The sequence below is a fragment of the Haliotis asinina genome, chromosome 7 (assembly GCF_037392515.1).
Source record: "Haliotis asinina isolate JCU_RB_2024 chromosome 7, JCU_Hal_asi_v2, whole genome shotgun sequence".
NCBI classification, from domain to species: Eukaryota; Metazoa; Mollusca; class Gastropoda; order Lepetellida; family Haliotidae; genus Haliotis; species Haliotis asinina.
The window spans coordinates 46,309,934-46,335,538 of record NC_090286.1 but is presented as its reverse complement, the minus strand read 5'-3'; the positions used below and the strand labels follow the sequence as shown (position 1 = coordinate 46,335,538).

Here is a 25,605-nt window from a genome sequence, read left to right as displayed (position 1 = left end):
TAATGACAGATACGTAATAGATTCAATATTTGGATATCAACTGAGCATGCACAGAATTCTCTGTCATTGGTACACCTTTTGTTATCTGAAGGGTATGGTCATCATGATGTCCAGTGTAAGTAAACATAGTCTCAGTGTTATTCGTTACACTCCACCACTGAGTCTCATAACCCTAGTAGAAAGTCGCATCAGATAACCTTTGAGCAACCTATGACCATCCAGTCAATAGAGAGATAGTTAAATAGATTTAACCAATCAGACAATCCCTACTACTTAGGAGTCGGAGGGTCTTACAAAATATTTAGGTCACTGACACAGATCTCTCCACAAACAAAAAAAATGCATATAAAACAGTTATTTGGCCTGCAGTTTACACAAGTTGAGGTTTCAGCTGACATGGTTACCATTAGCTAACATTTCCGCAAGATGACATACTTGAATATTTGACAAAAACACTATTTTCAGCGACTGTTTACTCACCATTGTCACGGTTCCATCACCCGGAAGCGATTGTACACTAAATAGCATTTGGAATCATTCAAGAATGAACCTTTCCAGATAAAAAGTTCAAAAGGTATGTGCAAATGTCCACTTTCGTGATTTGGTAAGCTGTGTTCTGATTGGTCAATCTCAATGGTCACCTGCCGCAACCACCCCATAAGGATTTGTCAGACTTAGTAGTGCAGTGTTACGAAAAGTAGTGAGGCTAGGTTCACTTAGACTGGGAAGACGTCATGCACTGGCAAGGAGTTTGGGAAGACTATTCTGACATCTCAGAAGTCTCATCATGTAGATGGTCTCACGAAAAAATATGAACACTAACTTCAGTGAAGGAGAAGAGGCCCATCAACCTTTAAAGATGAAGTCATTTCAAACCACTGAGACAATTAAAAGAAGTTTAAATTAAAGTCATTTAACTCTGTGCTTAACCTAATACCTACAATCGAAATTCTTGAATTTTCAAAATTAATACAGCCTTTCCAGTGGAAGTTTGTATTATTTTCTTTATTCCATGGACCTGTAGACATGCATGCCCGTCCATTCAGGTACACGATAGCAACCTGAATCAGTTTCACTTGAGCGCTTTCTTCCCTTCCTTCCACTGCAGCTTCATAATAAACTCCTTCATCAGTTACCCCAACGTGGGTAAGCGTGGTACCACAAACTGAAAGTAAAACAATGAATTTCCTTTCTTATTTTGGGATATATTCCAGGTTGGAACTGGTCCCATACAACTTATGCTCGTAAACTAAATACAGGTTGTAACAACACATCAAAATATTGACGGATAGCAAAATATTGTGTCTCCTGTAGCAATTAATTGACGGTAGAAATGAAAAACTATCCATGTATTGATTGTATGTGTGACTACAATAGTTTAGTAACTGACTTCCATTGATAAATGTTAAACTAAAAAAAGTCAAGAAGTAACAGATTTGTTCACTTTGAGTTAGAGTTATCCACCCCTGGTGCCTCTTCATCTAGATTATGTCAGTTATTAAAGGAGTCTGAAACTATCTCAGCTTGTTTTTATTTTACATAAAGTAAACATTCATTTTGGAAATTGCTTCAAATGAGAGAACTCAAGAGGAAAAACAATACACCAATAGCTGGTCGCTGTTGGCCATCACTATCACAATAGCATGTTGCAACAGACTATCGTTACACTAAATGCATCATCTGGTCGTCATGTTCTTAACATTGCTCAAAATACCAATTAGATGGGTTTTTTTCTGGTTAAGATTCAGCTATTTCTCTGATATATCTTGAAAACTGATGAGTGTGTTGTTTACAAACAAACAAAAACAGCTGAGTCGACAGTTACCATGCAGCAGTAAGCATTGCAAGAATTTTCAAAAGTTCTGCAAATTTTGCAAAATGTACTGAGTGAAAATAAATGCAGCATTTACTGAAAGAAAAAGATATAAAACTGTATGCAGTGAAGGCTTAACTATATCAAAAAGTCTTCTCCCATTTTGAGTACAATGAGTTATCTATTCAATCAAGCTCATCAAAATCAGGTGTGTGCATGCTACTGCCACACAATGGATGGAAAACATTCCATTACAGATCATTGGCACAAGCTTTCATCTGACCAATCAGAGTATTGCTTAAAGGTGAAGGTCAAAATGTGTTTTATGATCATTTCATAATCATGAAAGGTTAACACACATCCAATCAAGTATAATTTCTTACTTAGTTTGCATACTGTGAATTTACAGCTTTGCCAAAACAAATTCTAAAGAGTACAAATGGAAGTGGTCTTTCTGAGTTAAGTACCAGAGCATCAATCATAAAGAAATGTGATTTTCTTCAGTCAAACTTCCCCTTAACACTCTTAATCAGAATTCAGCTGTGTTATGATAATATGAATGTTATACCTGGTCAATCACATTATACTTACAACCCATAATATATTATTGTCATGGCGACAACAACAAACGCAAATACAGCCTCACGTGCCGTCCATTCTGAAATTGAAGTGAAAAGAAATTTGAACAAAGAGGCATGCCAATACTCCACAATAAAAGTCTGTAGTTTAAAGCTAATTTCTATGCTGTAGTGAGTGAGAAGATATGTTTTACATTGCCGTTTTCTTTGGCAGTATTCCAGAAATACCATAGCGGTGGACACCAGAGAAGGGCTTTGCACATTGTACCCATGTGGGGAATTGAACCTAGGTAACTTAGTCAACAAATCAAAGTTGGGAGAAATGTGCTGCCTGTCAACTGTCCTAAAATGGTCTCACTGGAGTGTTAATATTATGCTAACAGCACAACTGCAAAAAATTCACATCCGCTGAATAATACTGACCATTAATTTCTTACTGATTACATTTTATCATTTTTACAAAATATAAATACATAAGAGATAAAAACAATTCAGCAATAGCTGAAAGGCACCAAAACCTCCCAGTACTTTAAATTAAGCTGATATTGACAGTTACCACAGAGCACAAAACTGTGGATGTTTTGTGTAATACAATCTGATTGATGTAGATGGTGCATTCTGATTCAACTTAGTATGTGACACCAGTTCTGATTGGTCAATGCTATATATTCCCACCATATAATCACCAGAAACAATTGCAGTTTGAAAACTGATTCACCAAAACATTTGAGTATCCATCTCTACACTATTGGGGTAACTCTGTTTTTAAGGCATTGTCTCTTGCAGAAGCCATATGTCAATTAACTCCCCTATCCCACTAAATTGGAATGGACTCTGTGTTTAAAAAGATATAATACTATCATAAATATAACTGTAAGTACAACAACTTACTTGTTAGATCATGGAACAAGACAACAAATTGTCTTTGTATATATGCCAACTGTTGCATCTTTTGATGAAGTACGGTGTAGGATTACATGACATTCTTTCAATGACTGAAGATTGTGGTTAATACTTTGATACATACATCTACTGAACAGGTAACAAGATGGCATCAGTTAGCAAGGCAACAAGAATGCTTACCTGGCACCTGGGAGGCAATGTTACACTTTGGACCCCTGAGGCCATGTTTGCAGCCATTGATGCACTTCCCATTCTGGTGACACTCCTCATCCTGACAACCACTGCACCTCTCACTGCACTTCTTCCCATAAAGCCCCTTTCTGCATCCTGTACATTCTTCCTTCCCTCCATCACAAGCAATACAGTTGTTGCTGCATCTTCCCTTGCACTGCTTACCCCAAGTTCCTTCCATGCATCCATGCAGACAAGATCCCCTGTTGTCACAAACTGGACATGATGAATTGTTACATGTCTCACTGCAATTGTATTGGCATTCAGAGCCGTACATGCAGCAGGCACACACTTTGCACCTCAGGACATCATACCGTTCACATGTAGCACAACTTCCAGAACATTTCTCTTTGCACGAAGCTCCTGCAAATCCATCTTTACAGCCTTGGGTGCAAACATATCCCCTCAAAGACTTTGATATGTGACAATTATTTCCTGCACAATTATTTCCAGTTTCCATGCATGTAATGGAACATTTTACAAGGGGACCTGTGTAGTTTGAATGACAACCATGTTTGCATGTTCCATTTTGAAAACAGGATCCATTGACACATCCCTCTGAACAAGTCATGTTGCACAGATCCCCCTGCCACCCTTCAGTGCAACCCTGAAAACATTTTCCTGAGTACTGCTGGCAGATGTCTGAAAAACATTCTTTAGGACATGTCTGGTTACATCTGAGACCATGCCAGCCCTTGCTACAACCACCGTGGCACTGTCCTGACACCATATGACATCCTTCTAAACAGTTCACAGGGCATTCATCCTCACAGCGAGGCCCCCAGTTCTTTTTACAGGAGTGATTGCACTGGCCAGTGGTTTTGTTACATGTACCATCACAATTTTGGGGACAAATCTTGTCACATACTTCACCAAAGAAGCCATCGAGGCATTCTGCACACTCACTTGTCATACATCCATATTGACAAGCATGTCTTTTCATCCGTTTGGGTGCATTCTTCAATGCGGAGCATGGCTGTTCATCTGAAAATATACCATGTATGTACTGGATGAACTTTTCTTTTGTAAAATTGTAATTGTTTTGCTACCACAGATACTTTACCAAAAACAATTCATAGACTAAGATCAGTCATGTAAAGCAAGTGATTGAAACATCCTCATAGGTGATTTAACTCCACACAGTAATAACAGACAGTGACAGGAATAAAAGACAGTGATAACACTAACAGACACTGACAGTGACAGTAATAAAAGACAGTGATAACAGACAGTGACAGGAATAAAAGACAGTGATAACACTAACAGACACTGACAGTGACAGTAATAAAATAGACAGTGATAATAGACAGTGACAGTGACAGTAATAATAGACAGCGACAGTAATAATAGACTGTAATAGTACTAAAAGACAGTGACAGTAATAACAAACAGTGACAGTAATAAAAGACAGTGATAACAGACAGTGACAGGAATAAAAGACAGTGATAACACTAACAGACACTGACAGTGACAGTAATAAAATAGACAGTGATAATAGACAGTGACAGTGACAGTAATAATAGACAGCGACAGTAATAATAGACTGTAATAGTACTAAAAGACAGTGACAGTAATAACAAACAGTGACAGTAATAAAAGACAGTGATAACAGACAGTGACAGTGACAGTAATATTATACACAGTGAAAATAGACAATGACAGTGACAGGAATGATAGACAGTGACAGTAAGAATAAACAGTGCCAGTGAGTTAGAGAGTTTAGTTTTGTGCCGCACTCAGCAACATTCCATCTATAGTATATGGCAGAGGTCTGTAAATAATCAGGCCTGAACTAGACAATCCAGTGATCAACAGCATGAGTATCGATCCGCACAACTAGGAAAAAATGACATCTGTCAACCAAGTCAGCAAGTCTGACCGCCCATCCCATTAGTCGTCTTTTACGACAGGCATAGTTGCCTTTAATGGCAAGCATGGGTTGCTGAAAACCTAACCTGATATTCTATCCCAGATCCTCATGGGTCCAGTGACAGTGACAGCAATGTTAGAAAGTGACAGCAATACAAGACAGTGACAGTAATACGAGACAGTGACAGTGTCAGTAATAAAAGAAAGACAGTAATAACATAATGATAGTTTTGTTTTAAGAGAGGGCTGCCAGGTCCTCCCATAACATTAAATAGTCAAACAGTACTTACTTTCATGCAAGGAGTCACTGCACAATGTGCCAGCATATCCTGGATTACAGCCAAGTGGACACTCTCCATCTACAGTACAAATGCCCCGTTTGCATCCACTGCAAAACTGGTCACAGTTCACTCCGCACCACCCAGGCTTGCAACTCAAACACCTCCCTGACGTCTGGTCACAGCTCTGACAGTTTGCTTCACACTGAACCTCACAAACTTGCCCATGATAGCCTTCAATGCAACCTTTGGCACAGGTGCCATTCCTAAAACACCAGCATCCCTTGCAATTAGAGCTACAAGTTTCTGAACAGGTCTGTCCATACAATCCTGGCTTGCAGCTAATGCAGACAGACTTATCAGAACATGAGAGGCAAGCGGCTGGACATCTGTTTTCACAATACTGGCCATGATAACCGTCAACACATCCAGATGAACACACTGGACTGTTTCTTTCTAAACTGAACTCACAGGTGGAATTAATGCATGCTCTGGAACAGTTACTTTCACAGTTTTCCCCATACATCTCGTTTCTGCAGGATAAGGGTTGATGTTTGGGCTTGACATGTCTTAACAATATAAAGGACTCTTGCATGCATCTTTTAAGATGACTGCTCCACTTCCATCCTTGCTTGCAACCATTTGTGCATTTGCCATTATATTGATTGCATACATTACTTTTACAATTCCCAGGGCAGGTAACATTACAAGAGTCTCCATACCAGCCTTTTATGCATCCAGCCAAACAGTGTCCTTCTTGCTCATCACAAGAAACCTGCCCGGGACTGCTCTCTCTACAGTTTGAAGGGCATTTCAGCTCACATTTGACTCCGTAATAGTTGGGATGGCATCCATTGTTGCAGGCTCCTGTCTTGTTGCAACCACTGAAGCAGTTCTGGGGGCAGAACTTGGTGCATTTCTCTCCAAACCAACCAAGGTCACACAATGAGCATGAACTGGACTTGCAGTGGACTGTGCACTCAACAATATGCCGTTTTTCCCTGTGATGCCTTGCACAGTGGGTAGAGTTGAAATCTGTTGAATCAGTGTAGCACAATGTATCATAGAACTAAGAACATGAAAAAATACAGTTAAGTCTTGTTAATCCAACATCGTCCATTGCACAGCAAACTGTCTGATTAACGAGGATATCAGACTCAAGTCAACAAAAGCATCAGATAAAGCCAATTATTGCATAAACGGAGGTTGGATTAACAAGATTATTGGATAACATCTGTCCTAATTGTTTTTACCAAATTTGGGCATTTTACTTACTTTCTCCTTAACATTTTGATAAATTTAAAATGTTCACATGTGCTCTGTCTCCAAAATAAATTTGGTGTTCCCCTTTACATTTTGTGACTGACACCTATAAATATCTATCAAAGATAAGTGATAAATATCTATCAAAGATATATGCTGTAGGCATGAAAACTTAGGAGTCATCATGACTCCCTGGTGTCATTGATATGTTTTTGGGAGTCAACTTCAGTTTGAAACTTCATCAACTGTGATTGTTTAATAACAACAAAAAGCAAGGTAAGGCAGGTCAGGTATTTAATCAGCAGTGAGCAGTTAACTGCCAAACAATGAGCTAAGTAGTTTTAAACAACAGCTTATTACAAGCGCTGATTATCTGAATATAGGGCCCAGTAGCATTGCATCAACGATGATTCAAGTTTTTAAATTCACTACGTATTTGAGATAATTTGTACATCAAATATGCAGCTTCTCTGTGCCAGGGCGAACACTGCTGAATCATTTTGATATCCTTACATCGGTGTTCCCATGGTTACAAAACATTTTAATTTAATCACTGAAACCATGACCCATAATCCTCGCTAATATTTACCTCAACAAGTGACAGTCTTGAAAAATTTAACATTTGTGTGTCAGAGTTAGGTTTAACAGAACTATAGTAGTCATTTCAATATGTTTTCAGCAAAAAGGGTAAGGCAAGAAACTCTTGAAATTCATGCATAATTTCCAACACCAAATACCTATATCACAAAAGAACATTTAACTACAGAACAGTTTCACACAAATTTTGAAATGGCAAAATCGTGAAAATCTATTGATTCTGTAAGTTGAGTGGAGAAAGAGTCAGATGTTTCAATTTACAGAAGTGACAGATTCCAATGATTTCTCTGGCCTAAGGTTGATGTACAGAGTTGATGAATGGGTATACTGCTTGACAAGCATTAGATGAGCCACAACCTGACAAATGACCCCAATTTGCATGTATGGGAACGCCCTCCTGAACATTCCATTTGACACAAGAGGGAAACAGGTTGTCATCTAAATACTGAAAAGTTCAATTTCCTCAGGCGAATTGTGTACTGATGGTGTTTTGCTGAACTAAACCACTCTATGAGATGTGTGTTAAAAAGTAGTGTTACTGATTTACACCACTGACAGCATATATTGCACATGCTTATAGGAGAATACTAACGTAAAAGTATTGTTTGATATATGGAATAATGCACCCTAAAGATCACTTTCCGTATCAAAATGTCTCAAAAAGTTTGTAAAATCGCGATAACAACATGAAAAACGACTGCAGATTTCCGCTTATTATGGAAACACACGACAGTTAATGAGCAGAGGCAATATCAAATGACATGACGTCAAATGTGACTATTTGACAATTTGACAGTGACCATGGATTCTGAAGCTGAAATATATGTTCCCGACGTCATGTTTACCGAGAACTTAGACATGTGCCAAAACCAGCTGATTTTACATCGTGCAGGAGAAACTTCCAGTGAAGATGACAAAGAAGAATCAGTCGAAACGGAGGCATCAATTTGATTCAATTTAATTCAACTTATTTATTCAGTAGTTTGGCCATGTGATCCAAAATACAACTAATTGTGACGACATAGCCTTAACACGTGACAGGAAAATTATGTTCATCTTCATGTAAAGGAAAACACATGTTTCATGAAAATTGAGACAGGAGTTCTGGTTTGGGTATCTTTTGTACCGACGACAGAAAGACTTTTGAAAATGATTCTATGTAATAGTAATAATAATTTTGTTCCGAGGTGCACATACCTTTCACATACAAATAATACATGGTACTCATCTTCGAGAACTCCTAGATTACAACATACATACATACATACATACATACATACATACATACATACATACATACATACATACATACATACATACATACATACATACATACATACATACATACATACATACATACATACATACATATAGTCTGGTTCATAATTATTGAGAATTTTTCTTCTTACTTTGAGCTATCCTAACACCTCAACTGATTCACTGATACTTAAAACTAAGTAATGGTATAAGGGAGGTAACTCATCTTGGCCTACTGAGTATAGTACAATTAGAGTTACCTCCCCTGAATTTGTAGCAGACGTCATTTTCCTCAGCACTGTCAACAATGTCTGCTGAAGATAAAAGAAGGTTGATTTTTGAGTTGTGTAATCAAGGAATTGATGATGTAAATACATTGGCAGAGAGAACAGGAAATCCTCTTTCTACTGTGTATAGGATTAGGAAGAATTTTAAAGAGGGAAAGGTTTTTGGGCACCAGAAAGGAGCAGGGAGACCCAGAAAATTGGACTTCTCAGATCGCGTCCGGCTGGGAATTTTAGCGTCTAAAAAGCAAAGGGCAAGCATCTCCACCATCAGGTATGAAATGATAGAAAGGGGATCAACAGTTGTATCAAAATCTACAGTTAGAAGAAATTTGATTGATCTTGGATGGGAGAAAAAGACTGGAATTCCTTCTCCTCTCATGAAACAAGAACATAAAGACAGGCGTGTTGAGTGGTGTTTGGCACATGAAAACTTTGACTGGGAAAATGTGATTTTTACTGATGAAAGCTCAATATGGGTATATCCCAATAATGTGAAAATATGGACAAAGTCTGCGTCAGCACCGTTGTATCGACGACCTAAATACAGCCCGAAGTTTCATGTATGGGGAGGGATATCCTTATTAGGAACGACCCCGCTGTGTGTGTTTGAGGGAAATGTGACAAGTCAACGCTACACTAACATATTAGATAATTTTCTGCTTCCAAGTGCACATGTGTTTTATGGAAATGACTGGATTTTGCAGCAAGATAATGTTCCTAACCACACCGCAAAACATGCCAAGCAGTGGTTTCAGGAGAAAAATGTGACTGCATTACCATTTCCTGCATATAGTCCTGACTTAAATCCCATTGAGAACATTTGGGGGATGATGAAGGAATGTGTGAATCAAAAGGGGTTGACAAAAATTGAAGACATGAAGAGAGAAGTGGTCCGATACTGGGACAGCATAACTCACGAAACACTAACCTCTCTGATAGGAAGTATGCCTACCCGTCTTAGACTGTGCCGTGAAGCTCAAGGAGACTTGATAAAATATTAAATTGTTACCTACACGACATGAAAAGGTCAGTTCACTTTCACAATACATTCAATTTTATCTGATTTGTTCTCGTTTAATAATATGAAATGCTTTAGCTATTCTCAATAATTTTGAACCATACTGTACATACATACATACATACATCATTTGTACATAGTGCATACAGGAATCCGTTCATTAGCACAACGCTTTTTTTCTCAATAAATTAACTTTAAACTTATGCAATGCAATACATAATTTACGGAATGCACGAATCAAGGTGTTATCACCTAGTGCTCTAAGGTATACTTGAGGCTGTAATAATGATCTGAAAGTTGAGTAATTCCTTAAAATTGCGGATGTACAAAGAGAGTCATGCCAAATCTGGGAATATGTATTAATGGATTCTTTGTGCAAAAGTGCTGTTAAACATTTGTATTTTTCCTGCATCTTGCTCTATCCAAATATATGAAACACCAGTTGTGAAAACTATGTGACGGATATCTGAAACCCACGTATGCTTACCATTTTCATCAAGTCTTTCCAGGAATAGGTAACTCTGGTGGGGAAGGCAGTGTGATTCCATTCTTAATATTTTCAACCAAAACTTTATAATACTCCTTTCAGTAGAAACGTGCACATATCTACCACACCCACCAAATGTGGCCTTACTTGATGCACACTTGGAAACATTTCGAAATGATATGACTGTGGTGAGTGCATTCCGAAGTCAACTGGTCTTGAAAGTAAGCGCTCCTGACACGGAATAATCGGAACATTTCTCTTGCCTAAACCTATCTTTATACTTGGAAAACGAATGAAATGGTGGCTCTTTTCATTGCTCAATGATTCCATGCATCCTCAGGCAACTGAATAAATCATCGTATCATTTGCAAAAACGACAGAAACAACATGACCTAATACGGGAGCTCTTGGTCTTTGGATGTTAGTCACATTTGACGCTACAAGCAGAAAGGTCACATGACTTCCAGCGGAATATGCATAATGGTCGAAGCTGAGATAACAGAAACTGTTTTCGGGATTCAGACATAAATATTCATAATTTGTAATTGAAGCTATGGGTATATGTTTCTTGTGACTTATTCTTTCACACAGGAAATTATTGAAATTCTGTCATATTCTCCATTAATCGCCTATCTACCTGTAGGAACCAAGTGTATTTGTCCAGACCTGCTTGTCATAAACACATTCACTGCCCTGGCTCATTTAATACTTGTCGAGCAGTAGTCTTACGCCATTTTTATCAATCTTCCTGCAATATCATGACCATTGACACCAGAATGCACAGTACTCATGCACGGAATTGATTCGGAGTCTTCAGCATGAACATCAATGTCTTAAACGCTAGGCTAGCCCACTGCCCTGGTCAATGTGCAATATCTGCATATTTTTGCAGAATGATATTTTGTGAATGGCAGGCATGTTCATGGTTCAGAATCAACTGTAATGATGGGAGGCTGCAGTGAGTGAGTGAGTGAGTGAGTGAGTGAGTGAGTGAGTGAGTGAGTGAGTGAGTGAGTGAGTGAGTGAGTGAGTGAGTGAGTGAGTGAGTGAGTGAGTGAGTTTAGTTTAACACCGCACTCAGCAATATTCCAACCATACCAGACAATCCAGTGATCAACAACTTGAGCGTCGATCTGCGTAATTGGGAACCAAAGACGTGTCAACCAAGTCAGCAAGTCTGACCACCTGATCCCGTTACTCGCCTCTTACGACAAGCCTAGTCACCTTTTATGACAAGCATGAGTTGCGGAAGGCTATTCTACCCTTGACCTTAACGGGTTGCTAAAGGCTTCATGCTGTCTGAATGATCTTCACCTATTTACAATGTACTTACCAAGCATGTATTCATGCTGAATACATACTTCATCCTCCTGATGCCTAGATCCATGAATACATTCTCCTGTCTCAATCTGACAGAGGCCTTGCTGGCAGTCACAGAACTTGTCACATCTTGAACCATACCTCCCAGGATGACATAGTGTGCATTCATTGCCCTCCTGTTCACAACGCAGACAGAAGTCTGGACACTTGAATTTACACGTCAGACCACGGAATCCATCAGAGCATCCAGAGGTACACTTCTCTCCCTCCACGGGAACTTTACAATGGTTGATGATTGGTGTTCTGCAGTTGATGCCACTCCAGCCTTGCTCACAGGAAGAACAGGACCCTCTTTCGATGTCAGGATGGCATGACAGGCAATGTACAGGGCACTTATGGTCACACATCCTGCCTCTCCAACCATCCACACAGCCATCTTGGCACACAAATGTCCCTGTTGATAAATTCTGTCTGCAGCCATGAAGACAGTTCTTGCCACATCTTGCATCACAAGAGTGTCCATAAAAACCATCAATGCAGCCATGGACACATATTCCATTCTGGTAACACTCCTGATAGATGCAGTTGCTGCTGCAGGGCGTGCTGCACGTGTCTCCGTACCATCCACGTCTGCATCCACTGACACACTCTCCTGTCTGAAGACAATTTTGCTCTGAACAGTTGGAGTTGCATGAGTGCTGGCACATTCTACCGTACCTTCCCTTCACGCAGCCATGGAGACAAGCACCTGTGTCTTGATGACATGGACGGACAGAGGTCGGGTTAGCAAGGCGGGCTAGGTAAGCAGTGATTGGTGGGTAAGTCGTTGTTCTTGGGGAAGTTGGTATGGACTTCAGGAATCTTACAAACGGACTTGCTTTCACAGTGGTGGTACTCATGGCAAGAATATCTTGTGGTGCAGTTGTCAGGGGAAACTGAGATGCAGTGGTGGAGTGTGAAGAGTGGTATGGTGGTGTGCCAGGGGACCTTGACTCTGGGAGGTAGGGCTGGCACCCAGAGGGACAAGGTCTTTCACACTGTGGACCAAAGAGACACTTTCCAGCGTATGCACCTGAAGTAAATATGAATACAGCACATTAATGCAATGAACATCACCATTGTGTCTTAAGTACAATGTGTCAGATACAAATTGCTTCAGTGTGAAACAAAGCGAGTTTACAGAATCATGTGTTAGAAAGGATCTTGTCTTACATGTTGTAAAACATGTTCAATCGTGTGTACAATACAGATCTCATCACACTCACTAGGCTAACTCACAGCACTTGATAAAGAAATATAATGATCAACTTACCTGACCAACCAATATATAGTGAATATTTTACAAGCAAAAAAGGAATTAAAGATTATCTGTGGATTAATTCTTTAAAGTGCAAGCTGTACAACCTCAAGGTACTTCACTGTTAACCTGTAATTTGAGTTGCCATAAGGTTATTCTGCATATAACCATACAAGTTGTTGATATTGTTGAAGAGATCAGGAACAAAGGAACAAACAAGGTAACAATGCATTCAACAATGAACAACATAACAAACAAAAACAAACATGTTCAGAGAGATTACAGAAACAATTGTGCCTTCATCCATGCGTGTAATGTCTAAATCTATACATCTGTTATGACTGATGTCTTCTGAAGAGTATCTTTCAAGACAAATATATGCAGGGATGGCAACAGGAAAATCAGTTTTCAGCTGAAAACTTAATATTGTGTCATCGAATGGGGGTTCAGACGATTCACAAAATTGATCAGTTTGAAGTAAGATAAGTGGAAATCCACGGATCTGTCGGAAAGGTGCCATCCCTGTATACGACAAATATAACTATACATGGATGTACACTCACAGGCAAAAGGTGTGACACAAACAACAAACATAAACAGTGTTCAAGGAAAGTTAACACCCATGTACACACATTATGGCTGGGACGGGTCTTCTGGCCCAGCTGGAACCGAGTCCTATTTCTTAGGATTGTATACCCGGAAAGAGAAAGAACTCTGTAATGACCAGGGCAAATAATAGCTTGCCTTTTTCATTATATTGATGTAACCTACATTTACACCGTTGCTATGGGGGTTATCATTAATGACAGTAATTTATCTGTGGATTAGCAGTGAGTAGTGAAGCTACAGTAACAGCAGGAATGAAAGGTGCGGTTGTATCAAGGAATTTGAGTAATTGTGTTACTATATATATTGGTTAAACAGATGTACATTAAATACCTTGAGATCAGTTTTAATAACTAATTGCCACCCTTTCAAGTTTCCTCTAATAATCTCTGTCAAACTGTGATTGAATATCCTGATAGTTGACAGAAGCAGGGTGTTCCTTACATTTCTGGGCACTCGATTCTGATTCGGATAAGTACGAGGGTAGTCAGTTCCATGTTTTACTACCCATTCCAACCCAACACACACACACACTCACATATCAAAACTCATCATGTTGTTAGATCCAACTGAACTTTTAGTCAGTACCAATTAACCAGTTGGCATATGTCTGACACAACAGAAATTCTACATACTACTAAAAACAGGTGAAGAACACCTAATTTATATATATTACCACAATTTATCTGCCATGCCATTAATCAGGTATTAGTCAGTACCAATTAACCAGTTGGCATATGTCTGACACAACAGAAATTCTACATACTACTGAAAACAGGTGAAGAACACCTAATTTATATATATTACCACAATTTATCTGCCATGCCATGAATCAGGTATTAGTCAGTACCAATTAACCAGTTGGCATATGTCTGACACAACAGAAATTCTACATACTACTGAAAACAGGTGAAGAACACCTAATTTATATATATTACCACAATTTATCTGCCATGCCATGAATCAGGTATTAGTCAGTACCAATTAACCAGTTGGCATATGTCTGACACAACAGAAATTCTACATACTACTAAAAACAGGTGAAGAACACCTAATTTATATATATTACCACAATTTATCTGCCATGCCATGAGTCAGGTATTAGTCAGTATCAATTAACCAGTTGGCATATGTCTGACACAACAGAAATTCTCCATACTACTAAAAACAGGTAAAGAACACCTAATTTATATATATTACCACAATTTATCTGTCATGCCATTAATCAGGTATTAGTCAGTGCCAATTAACCAGTTGGCATATGTCTGACACAACAGAAATTCTACATACTACTAAAAACAGGTAAAGAACACCTAATTTATATATATTACCACAATTTATCTGTCATGCCATGAATCAGGTATTAGTCAGTACCAATTAACCAGTTGGCATATGTCTGACAGAACAGTGAGTAGTATACATACCTGTGAATGTGAAAAAGGATACTTTGGTGTTCTTCTGCAGGAATATATAGAAGCTGTTGCTTTTGTTATATGTTGTATAGCAAGTTCTAGAGTATATGTGAGTCTACACATCAATACCAAACAATGCCTGAATTCATTATCTATATAAATGTAGATAAATATATGGTAAACTATACAGAGTGGATGGATATCGTCTTACTATATCATGAATTTCATCTAACACTGTACGCTAATATCTTTCATACTTTTATTTTTTATAATGTTGAGCAGATGAGCACACTTTACTCAGCACCAAAAGCAACATTTCAGCAAATAAAAGCAGAGGTAGAAGGAACGGGGTTTGCACACTATACATCAGTGATGAGCCAAACACGAGTTTTTAGAGACATGAACAGTCCTCACACTACAGACTACTACTTAGATGCTTGATTGGCATTCTAGAAGATGATATTTGATGAACATCAAGATTTTTCTGGGTTACATCTTCTTTTTATTCTGTACAATTAAACCCGATGATGGGGCTAGTACAAGCCCTGAAACATTGTACTCCAGAATAAAAAGATGTAACCCTGAAAAAAATCTATGTTCACATGCTACTTGGCTACCAAACCAACTCCTATTTGTATTCTATACAGTGTGTATGTCAAGACTACATCTAGTTAAGGGATTATGTGGAACAATATGCCCTCTGACAGACAGGGGTCATTTTGTTTATGGAAAACGAAAACGCAAAGATAAGATAAATAAAAAGTCCACTCACTCCAATTCCAGGTTATTATGTAGCGTAAGTTTTCATTTTATTGCGGTGTCTCTCAGGCATTTCTAGGAAAATAACTTATAAAATGTCACCTTGACATAATTACTTGAAAAGGTAGGTCTAAACAGTAGAAACTGAAATCTGAAACATATCTTTGATTATTCAACTTGCCTAAATATTCTTAAATTATTTTGATATTATACTTAGACCCAGTTACCACCAAAGCTTTCTTGTGTAGGTGCCATCTTATTCAATCTTGTCATTAAGATACGAGAAAGAAATCAAGAACTACTGTAAAGTGAAATTTAAATATTTGTATCAACAACAGTAACACATGTCAAGCCTTTAACAACATGGTCAGGGAATGAATATAGCCACCAGGTGCAGGTATTTACCTCAAATCCTGTATTTGAGGGTCCCTGCATCTCATACTCTTCATTTATAGGGGTCCTTGACTATGAAATGGGGGTCCAAGACACTTTAATAATGAAATATTGCAGGTGAGAAAACATAGAACTTAGATCCATATGAAGATTCTGCTATTGACGAAGGCTGGCTAAAATTAACAATAATAGGACACATTAATGATTATTGAAATGAAAACTGTGTTATTGATAATAATATACATAAGTTTTTCTGACAGTTTTAATTTTCTCACATCACAACAGTCTCAATAAACTTAGTCTCAGTATTATTCCTGACACTCCTCTACTGAGTCTAACAAACCCTAGTAGAGGGTCGTGTCAGGTAACCTTTGAGATTGACCAATCAGAACACAGCTTACCAAATCGTGAAAGTGGACATTTGCACATACCTTTTGAACTTTTTATCTCGTTCGTACCCGAACGATTCCAAATGCCATTTAGCATACGCTCGCTTCTGGGTGATGCACACTGCACATATTACAACCATGACAACGGTGAGTAAACAGTCGCTGAAAATAGTGTTTTGGGCGATATTCAAGGATGACAGCTTGCGGAAATATTAGCTAATGGTAACTATGTCAACAGAAACCCCAAAGCGTATATACTGCAGGTCAAATAACTGTGTTATATGCAGATTTTCGTTTGTGGAGAGATCTGTGTCAGTGACCTGAATATTTTGTAAGTCCGTAAGTAGTAGCCAAATCAATTAAACCATCTCGCATTTGACTGGACGGTCATAGGTCACTCAAAGGTTACCTGACGCAACCTTCTACTAGGGTTTGTTAGACTCAGAGGTGGCGTGTAATGAATAATACTGAGACTAAGTTTACTTAGACTGTGTATCGATGACATTACATTGACGTGTGTATGTAGTAAAAACCTATTCTGCCTCCCTGGATTTTAGAAGATGTACAGAGGATTTTAGAGGAATGCAAACACTCAAACAGAGCAAGTCCCACAAGGCACAATAATACCAGAACGTCAGACAAAGTAAACTTAGAACCAGTATTATTCGTTAGTACGGATGTTACACTCCTATATTGGCTCTAACAAAACCTAGGAAGAGGTTGCGTCAGGTAGCCTTTGAGATTGACCAATCAGAGCCCAGCTTACAAAATCGCGAACATGGACATTCACACATACTTTTTTAACTTTTACCCACGCAAAGGTTTGTACCCAAATGATTCCGAATCACCATTTTCCCTATGATCGCGTCTGGATGATGGACATGGAGCACGCCACAACAGTGAATAAACAGTCGCTGATAATGACGTTTGGGGCAATATTCAAGGATGTCAGCTTGCAGACATACTAGGGAATGGTAACCATGTCAACAGAAACCCAAAAGCGTATAAAATGCAGGTCAAACATCAGTGTCATATACAGATTTTCGTTTGTTGAGAGATCATTGTCAGTGACCAGTGTATTTTGTAAGTCTCACCAAACCCTAAACAGTAGCCGCTGTCTGATTGGTTAAATTCATTTGGTCGTCTCGCATTTGACTGGACGGTCATAGCTTGCTCAAAAGTTACCTGATGCGACCTCCTACTAGGTTTTCTTAGAGCCAGTGTAGGTGCGTAACAAATAACACTGGGGCTATTTTACTTAGACTGACCAGAATATGCAACTAATACCCGGAAACAAGAAGATCATACCATGGGTACCTCAAGCCTGAAAAGGTAATACATAACTTGGATAGCTACACTGAGTCAAACATCTCCAACATAATTCATAGAGATGTTGATAAACGAATAATTCCTTATTTCTCAGCACAAAGCACAAGGCCCCATGAAGATCTGAGTTAGAATTGGCCTTCACTCGGCTTCAGTAACCTGTGCTTTGTTGTAAAAGGCAACTAATGGGATTGGGTGGTCAGACTTGCTGACTTGGTTGACAAGACATTGTATATCAATTTTGTAGATATACAATCAGCAATATTCCAGCTATATGATTTTGATGTGTAAATAATCAAGTCAGCACCAGACAATCAAATGATCATTAGCATGAGCATTGATCTAAGCAATTAAACAGAATGACAGAAGAGAGTGAGTGAGTTTAGTTTTATGCCACACTCAGCAATATTCCAGCTATATGGTGGTGGTCTGTAAATAATCGAGTCTGGACCAGACAATCTAGTGATCAACAGCATGAACATCGATCTGGACAACTGGGAACTGACGACATGTGTCAACGAAGTCTGACCATCCGAACAAAAACTGAAACATTTGACTGATTGATATGTGTGTAAGTAACACAGCCTACATACTTCTGTGTCCAAACCTTTCATTTGAGAATACTAAACAGTAAACAAGCACATAGTGTCTTGTTATAAGTACAAGAACACTGAATTATAAGTACTACCCTTATCTAACCACAAATCAGTTGTCTTAGGAATATACAAACAAATGTTTGTCATGAATGTAATTACAATGTATATAGGCAGATGCTTATATAAAACATTAAAAACAAATAAATTATCCTTACCAAAGGTGCACATCAGTGCTAAAAGTTGATATAACTCCATGCTATCATAGATCAGCACCTAAAATTAAGCAGATCAAAATGCATGTAGTAACAAATGTAGTGTTCAAAATTAGACGTTAGATTTGTACTTGCACAAAAAGGCTTTCAAATATCGCATAAGTGAAGGTCCACTCATACTACATCATATGAACACAGTGACATTTTTGGTAATACAGGCAACACACATTGCATGAGGAGTGAGTGAGTTTGGCTTTCAGAGGTATTCCATCAATATCACGTGAAGTACCACCAGAAATGGGTTTTACATATTGTACCTATGTGAGGAAACTTCAGCACGATGAGCAACCACTGGTCCCCATGTATCCAGGAAAGCTAAACCTAGTAAGCATATGATGAAGATACAAGTATATCACAGGGTAGTTGTTTTTTAGGTGAGATGGGTCATATTTTCATTCTTGTTATATCCCTCATTCTAAATCATTATTTTTATAACTGGTTTAACTGAGAATGGGAACTTGATGATTTATTCTTGTTGATACCACACTTAGAAATGATAGAAGAACCTGTATTGAAACGTTGTGCTCTAGAATTAAAGAAGTTGTCATCCATATATACTTGATCTATCTGAGAATGGGAAGTGGAGTATCCTTCCAAAGTTCACCTCTTGTAACCAAAAACAAACATGCAGTTATAAATTCAGTCATTCAGTGATGATGATGGTGATGATGATGATGATCATGTGTGAGATGGTCTTTGAGTTCTTGGAAAGCTTTCTTTTCTGATCTGTCCCAGTGGAATTTGGTATTCTTGTCGGTCAGTTCTTGGAGTGGAGCTGTAAGGATTGCATACTTTGGAATGAATTTAGAGAAATATCCAATCATCACTAGCAAACTTCTCACCTCTTCCTTCGACTACAGTGCTCTATGAAATAGTTCTCAGTGTTTTGTCGTGCTCTTCCTTGTTCCTGCCTCCAATCAAAATGTCATCACATTGATTTAGGCATCTGGCAGTGTCCACAAAGATCCTATATACTGCTTCATAAAACAGATCTTAGGACACTTTAGCTCCAAATATAAGCCGTTTCCACCTGTAGTTACCCCAAGGGGTGCTGAATGTTGTGACGCTACTTGTGAATTGGTCCACTACAATTTGTTGGTATCCCTGATGCATATCCAGCTTTGAAAAGATGATACAATCATTGAATTTGTAGATGAAATCTTCAACAACTGGTGGCTGTATGATTCTGTTTCTTTCCATACTCTTCTTTGCGACACTCATATACTGTCTCTGATCATGTTTGGTGAAAGTTTATTCTGTACTACCCCTTTGAACTTTGGTTTTAGTTGTACAACCTATGGTACACACAAAGGCATTGGTTCGTCTGTAGGGACATGTTCATAGATGTCGTTTTCAACACCCTGCTCAATCAACTCTTTCAAAGGTTTCTGACGATAGTATTGTATCTGTTGTGGTTTCTGTGCTACAGCATCGGGTTTCATTGGTAAGGATCATGGAAACGCTTTATTACTCCTGAGATCACAAACCTTCCCAATTCCGTTGAACAAATGTTTGAATTCCTCCAACATGTTTTACCTGTTACACTTGTCCTTCCCCACTTTCACTGGCTCTGTTTTGTGTCCAAGACTGTTTCCTGCTTTCAGTGATCCATCTGCTCTGATTTGCAGCATTTTTAATTCCTCAACAGATTTCTGTCCAATCAGCTGGAGTGACATGATGTTTCCTTTCACAACAATGAACTTTGTCTTGATACCACAAGTTGGATTTTTAACTGTAGTCATGAACTCTCCCTTAACTGTTAACTTGCCTTGCACCTGATTACACCCGTGAAGGTCCCGGGGTAGAAAAGGCCTTCAGCAACCCATGCTCTCCATAAAAGGCGACTATGCTTGTCATAAGAGGCAACTGATGGGATCAGGTGGTCAGGCTTGCTGACTTGGTTGACACATGTCATCAGTTCCCAATCGCACAGATCGATGCTTATGTTGTTGATCACTAGATTGTCTGGTCCAGACTTAATTATTTACAGACCGCTGCCATATAGCTGGAATATTGCGGAGTGCAGCGTAAAACTAAACTCACTAACTCACTGTACTTGATTAACTCTACATGTGCTGTACACGAGTTCTGTTGAAATTTCACTTTCTTTTACTTTTTTTTTACTTTTATTCGTTCATTATAGTTACAACTGCCCCACAGTCAGCTTCCATGTGTACAGGTACATCATTAATGACAATGGCATCGTTTCACTGTGACTTCCCACCTTCTTGATTACTTTAATGGACAGGTGATACTTGAAACATTCTTTATCTGATGAATCCATTTGAGAATCTGCAGCCTCTGTTTTCTTTAGTCTTGTGTTTCTTTTTACCTTGTATTTGTCTTGATTTGAGACTTATCTTGCTTACTCTGCACAATTTCTCAAAATGTATTTTTTGCCACGCTTCTTGCATGTTTCCCAAAATGCTCGGCAATTCATCCCTGGTTTGTATACACCTGTCAATCGACAGTACTCACACTGCTGTCCTTAAAATCCTTGATTCTGGAATCATCTTCACCATCCTCTATTCTTGATTCATGAACACAGTTTACTCTCAGGCCACATTTCCTGTACTTGTAGCCTTGTGTCTTCAACCTGTGATGCTTCACTGAGGAATTGGTTAAGATTAAATGATCTGTTGACTGCTCTTTGTATCAAATTTGGGTTCTCACTGGTTTGGATTAAATGTAATTTCATTTAACATACTTGATATCTTTTGAAGTGTTCAAATGTGTGTACTTTGATACTTAAACAGGCAAGAAAGCATTATTTATGGTTCAAGTATACTGGCGTCTGATTGTAATTTCAGCTGGACGTGAATAGCACCTATACTGGCGTCTCCTATTCTCGCGCTACTTACGAATATCAGCTGAAAAAATAATATAAACAGTTCTTTTCATATGTATGCTTGTTTTTTTAATGAAGAGATCCCCCCTCTAACATCTGCATCTATCAACTGCTTGATCCATCAAGTGTATTATCTCACTTAAGCTCGATGAAAAACATGGTTGTCCACAGGTGACTTTTCGAGGCATCTCCTATTCTCGCAGTACAACGAGAAAGTAATGTTATTAGGTGTAAGGAAGGGGAATCTTATCGGGAAGGGCGGGGGAAAGTTACGCTTTTTCCAAGTGGGTTAAAACTCACGAATCTTCGTTACACTGCAAAATTTTGATAATTCACAGACTTGGGCCACTTCCTAGTTACTGGTCAATGATGCAAACAACCAGACAGAAACCTCGACAGAAAATAGAAAACCATGAGAATAGGAGGCGGCCCTATACCTTGTGAAATTCATTTATATGTTATTTTCATTAAAAACATTTTGTGATAGTTAAGCAGATTCTGTCAAGACAGATAAATCTGATTTATGTATTTTATTTTGTCTTTATTCAAATGTGACAGCCACAGAACACAAAACAGTGGCTAATAGTCGAAAACTGACTATATCCTATTGATCTTTTCATTTCAGCAGAATTCAGCATTGATCATTCATTTGTGGATGTCATAGCACTTATACACAGTGAAAGCTATCTAAACCAGCACTCATTGGGACTGAAGAAATGATCCTGTTTAGACAATGTGCCAGATTGTGGAGCTAATGATAAATGTACAAGCCATCGATGTACTGAGAATTGTGCTGGATGACAGCTTCCACTGTAAACACATGATGCAGATCTGAGTAGGGAGTATGTATTTTATTTCACATTTTTCTCATTATAGCATCACAACATGCCTACTCTACTCACTGAGTCAGATTTAAAGTGAACAATGGAATTGCTTAAATCTGTGGTTATTCTCTTTGAAAATTTAAATAAGAATATTGCTCTCATACTAATCTACGTCAAGATTTGTTCTCTTTTATGAACCATGTATAACAACTCACTTTTCATTATTTTCACTGAAACAATTCAGCATCAGATTTGCTTCAGGTTGAATCGATTTTCTTGGATGTTAAAAGAAGTATAGATGTAAGTCCAGATGAAACATTTTTCTTCTGTAAAGCACCATGCTGATAGAATATATTTGTGGTTCAACAACATTTGCTTAATATAGCTTTTTACTTGAAATGAAAAGGTGTGAAGGGTTCTTTTTTAAAAAAAATGGAAATGTGAACATTTCGTAAAGTTGGTGGTAGTCGACTTCAACACCTTGTTCATCAGGAATGTGTGGACCAGGGATAATCTACAAGTATACATTGTCTCCATGGGACAGGACAGGTAAAGTTTGTTGCAATGCTGATGTGTCAACAAACCTTGGGAAAATAGTTTTAAAAATCTGACCCTTTGATTTAAAAATGGTGTGAACTTGCTAATTCAATAATTAATTCAATAAATAATTAATTCAATATCACCTCCCTTAGACTGCATGAGCGAGGAGGCGTGTCAGCTGCAGTCATTGTTAATTACGACACGATGCTATAAACACAGGGGCTTGTAACGCTGAAAACTGCCATCAAGGTACATATACCATGATAATATATACCTTGATGGCAGTTTTCAGCAGTTTTCAGCGTTACAAGCACATACCCCATTCTCATCGATCGAGAAATTTCCAGACAAGGTGTCTCGACAACACTACGTAGGATATATTCATAGCAGGGGCTTGTAACGCTAAAAACTGCCATCAATGTATATATAGTCTGGTTCATAATTATTGAGAATTTTTCTTCTTACTTTGACCTATCCTAACACCTCAGCTGATTCACTGATACTTAAAACTAAGTAATGGTATAAGGGAGGTAACTCATCTTGGCCTACTGAGTATAGTACAATTAGAGTTACCTCCCCTGAATTTGTAGCAGACGTCATTTTCCTCAGCACTGTCAACAATGTCTGCTGAAGATAAAAGAAGGTTGATTTTTGAGTTGTGTAATCAAGGAATTGATGATGTAAATACATTGGCAGAGAGAACAGGAACTCCTCTTTCTTCTGTGTATAGGATTAGGAAGAATTTTAAAGAGGGAAAGGATTTTGGCGACTAGAAAGGAGCAGGGAGACCCACAAAATTGGACTTCTTAGATCGCGTCCGGCTGGGAATTTTAGCGTCTAAAAAGCAAAGGGCAAGCATCTCCAACATCAGGTATGAAATGATAGAAAGGGGATCAACAGTTGTATCAAAATCTACAGTTAGAAGAAATTTGATTGATTTTGGATGGGAGAAAAAGACTGGAATTCCTTCTCCTCTCATGAAACAAGAACATAAAGACAGGCGTGTTGAGTGGTGTTTGGCACATGAAAACTTTGACTGGGAAAATGTGATTTTTACTGATGAATGCTCAATATGGGTATATCCCAATAATGTGAAAATATGGACAAAGTCTGCTTCAGCACCGTTGTATCGACGACCTAAATACAGCCCAAAGTTTCATGTGTGGGGAGGGATATCCTTATTAGGAACGACCCCGCTGTGTGTGTTTGAGGGAAATCTGACAAGTCAACGCTACACTAACATATTAGATAATTTTCTCCTTCCAAGTGCACATGTGGTTTATGGAAATGACTGGATTTTGCAGCAAGATAATGATCCTAAACACACCGCAAAACATGCCAAGCAGTGGTTTCAGGAGAAAAATGTGACTGCATTACCATTTCCTGCCTATAGTCCTGACTTAAATCCCATTGAGAACATTTGGGGGATGATGAAGGAATGTGTGAATCAAAAGGGGTTGACAAAAATTGAAGACATGAAGAGAGAAGTGGTCCGATACTCGGACAGCATAACTCATGAGACACTAACCTCTCTGATAGGAAGTATGCCTACCCGTCTTAGACTGTGCCGTGAAGCTCAAGGAGACTTGATAAAATATTAAATTGTTACCTACACAACATGAAAAGGTCAGTTCATTTTCACAATACATTCAATTTTATCTGATTTGTTCTCGTTTAATAATATGAAATGCTTTAGCTATTCTCAATAATTTTGAACCATACTGTATGTTGTCCCGAATAATAGCCCCTGCTATAAATATACCTTACGTAGTGTTGTCGAGACACCGTGTCTGGAAATTTCTCGATCGATGAGAATATCACATATGACCCTTACTAAACAAAACCACCTTTCCGATGACAATGATTTAGCCATACCTGTACAAACTCGAGTGACTGTATGACGCTTTAAACTCGATCGGCCTCCGATGATGACTTGCCACATTCAACGTGAGCTTTCCATCATGAACCAAATTTCGCGCACTGCGCAGTCAGACACAGGAAACCAGGCTGCGTTAGCGCAGACGCAACAGACCCAGGGAACCAGGCTGGCATATTTACGGCACAGCGCAAGCTGTCAATGGCTTGGGTGTCAGCACTGGCAGTAATATTTGTGATAAGTATTCCACTACTAAACTGGTAACAGCAAAAGTAAAATCCTGTATAGACAACACTGTACAATCATTTGCATGTTATCAATTAATGCTTATGTAAAGAATTACAAGACTAAATGAAATGTTCGAATATGCGTTTATTCAGTTGTAGGTTATCCCTGGTTTATTGATGATTAGTATTTTTCATCAAGACAAAGTTACAAAGTATGGTTATTATCATTTGTTTTGGTCATTTATACCTCATATGCGGATTACATCGGCATGAGTGCGATACAGTGTTTTATTATATATTTGCGGGTGGGTGGTGGGGAGGGCTGCATTTTGACCAAAT

The 25,605-nt window shown here is 38.5% G+C and overlaps 1 protein-coding gene across 1 annotated transcript; it reads right to left on the bottom strand.

The window, feature by feature from the left end:
* Positions 1–999: 999 nt before the first annotated feature.
* On the bottom strand, positions 1,000–25,144 carry LOC137290941 (multiple epidermal growth factor-like domains protein 6). The gene is made up of 7 exons (XM_067822159.1): positions 25,039–25,144; positions 18,895–18,952; positions 11,915–12,973; positions 5,685–6,707; positions 3,475–4,509; positions 2,405–2,471; positions 1,000–1,165 (listed from the first exon to the last, which is right to left on the bottom strand). The coding sequence occupies exons 2-7, from the start codon at positions 18,932–18,934 to the stop codon at positions 1,129–1,131; spliced, it is 3,261 nt and encodes a 1,086-aa protein (XP_067678260.1). The 5' UTR covers positions 18,935–18,952; positions 25,039–25,144; the 3' UTR covers positions 1,000–1,128.
* Positions 25,145–25,605: the final 461 nt, after the last annotated feature.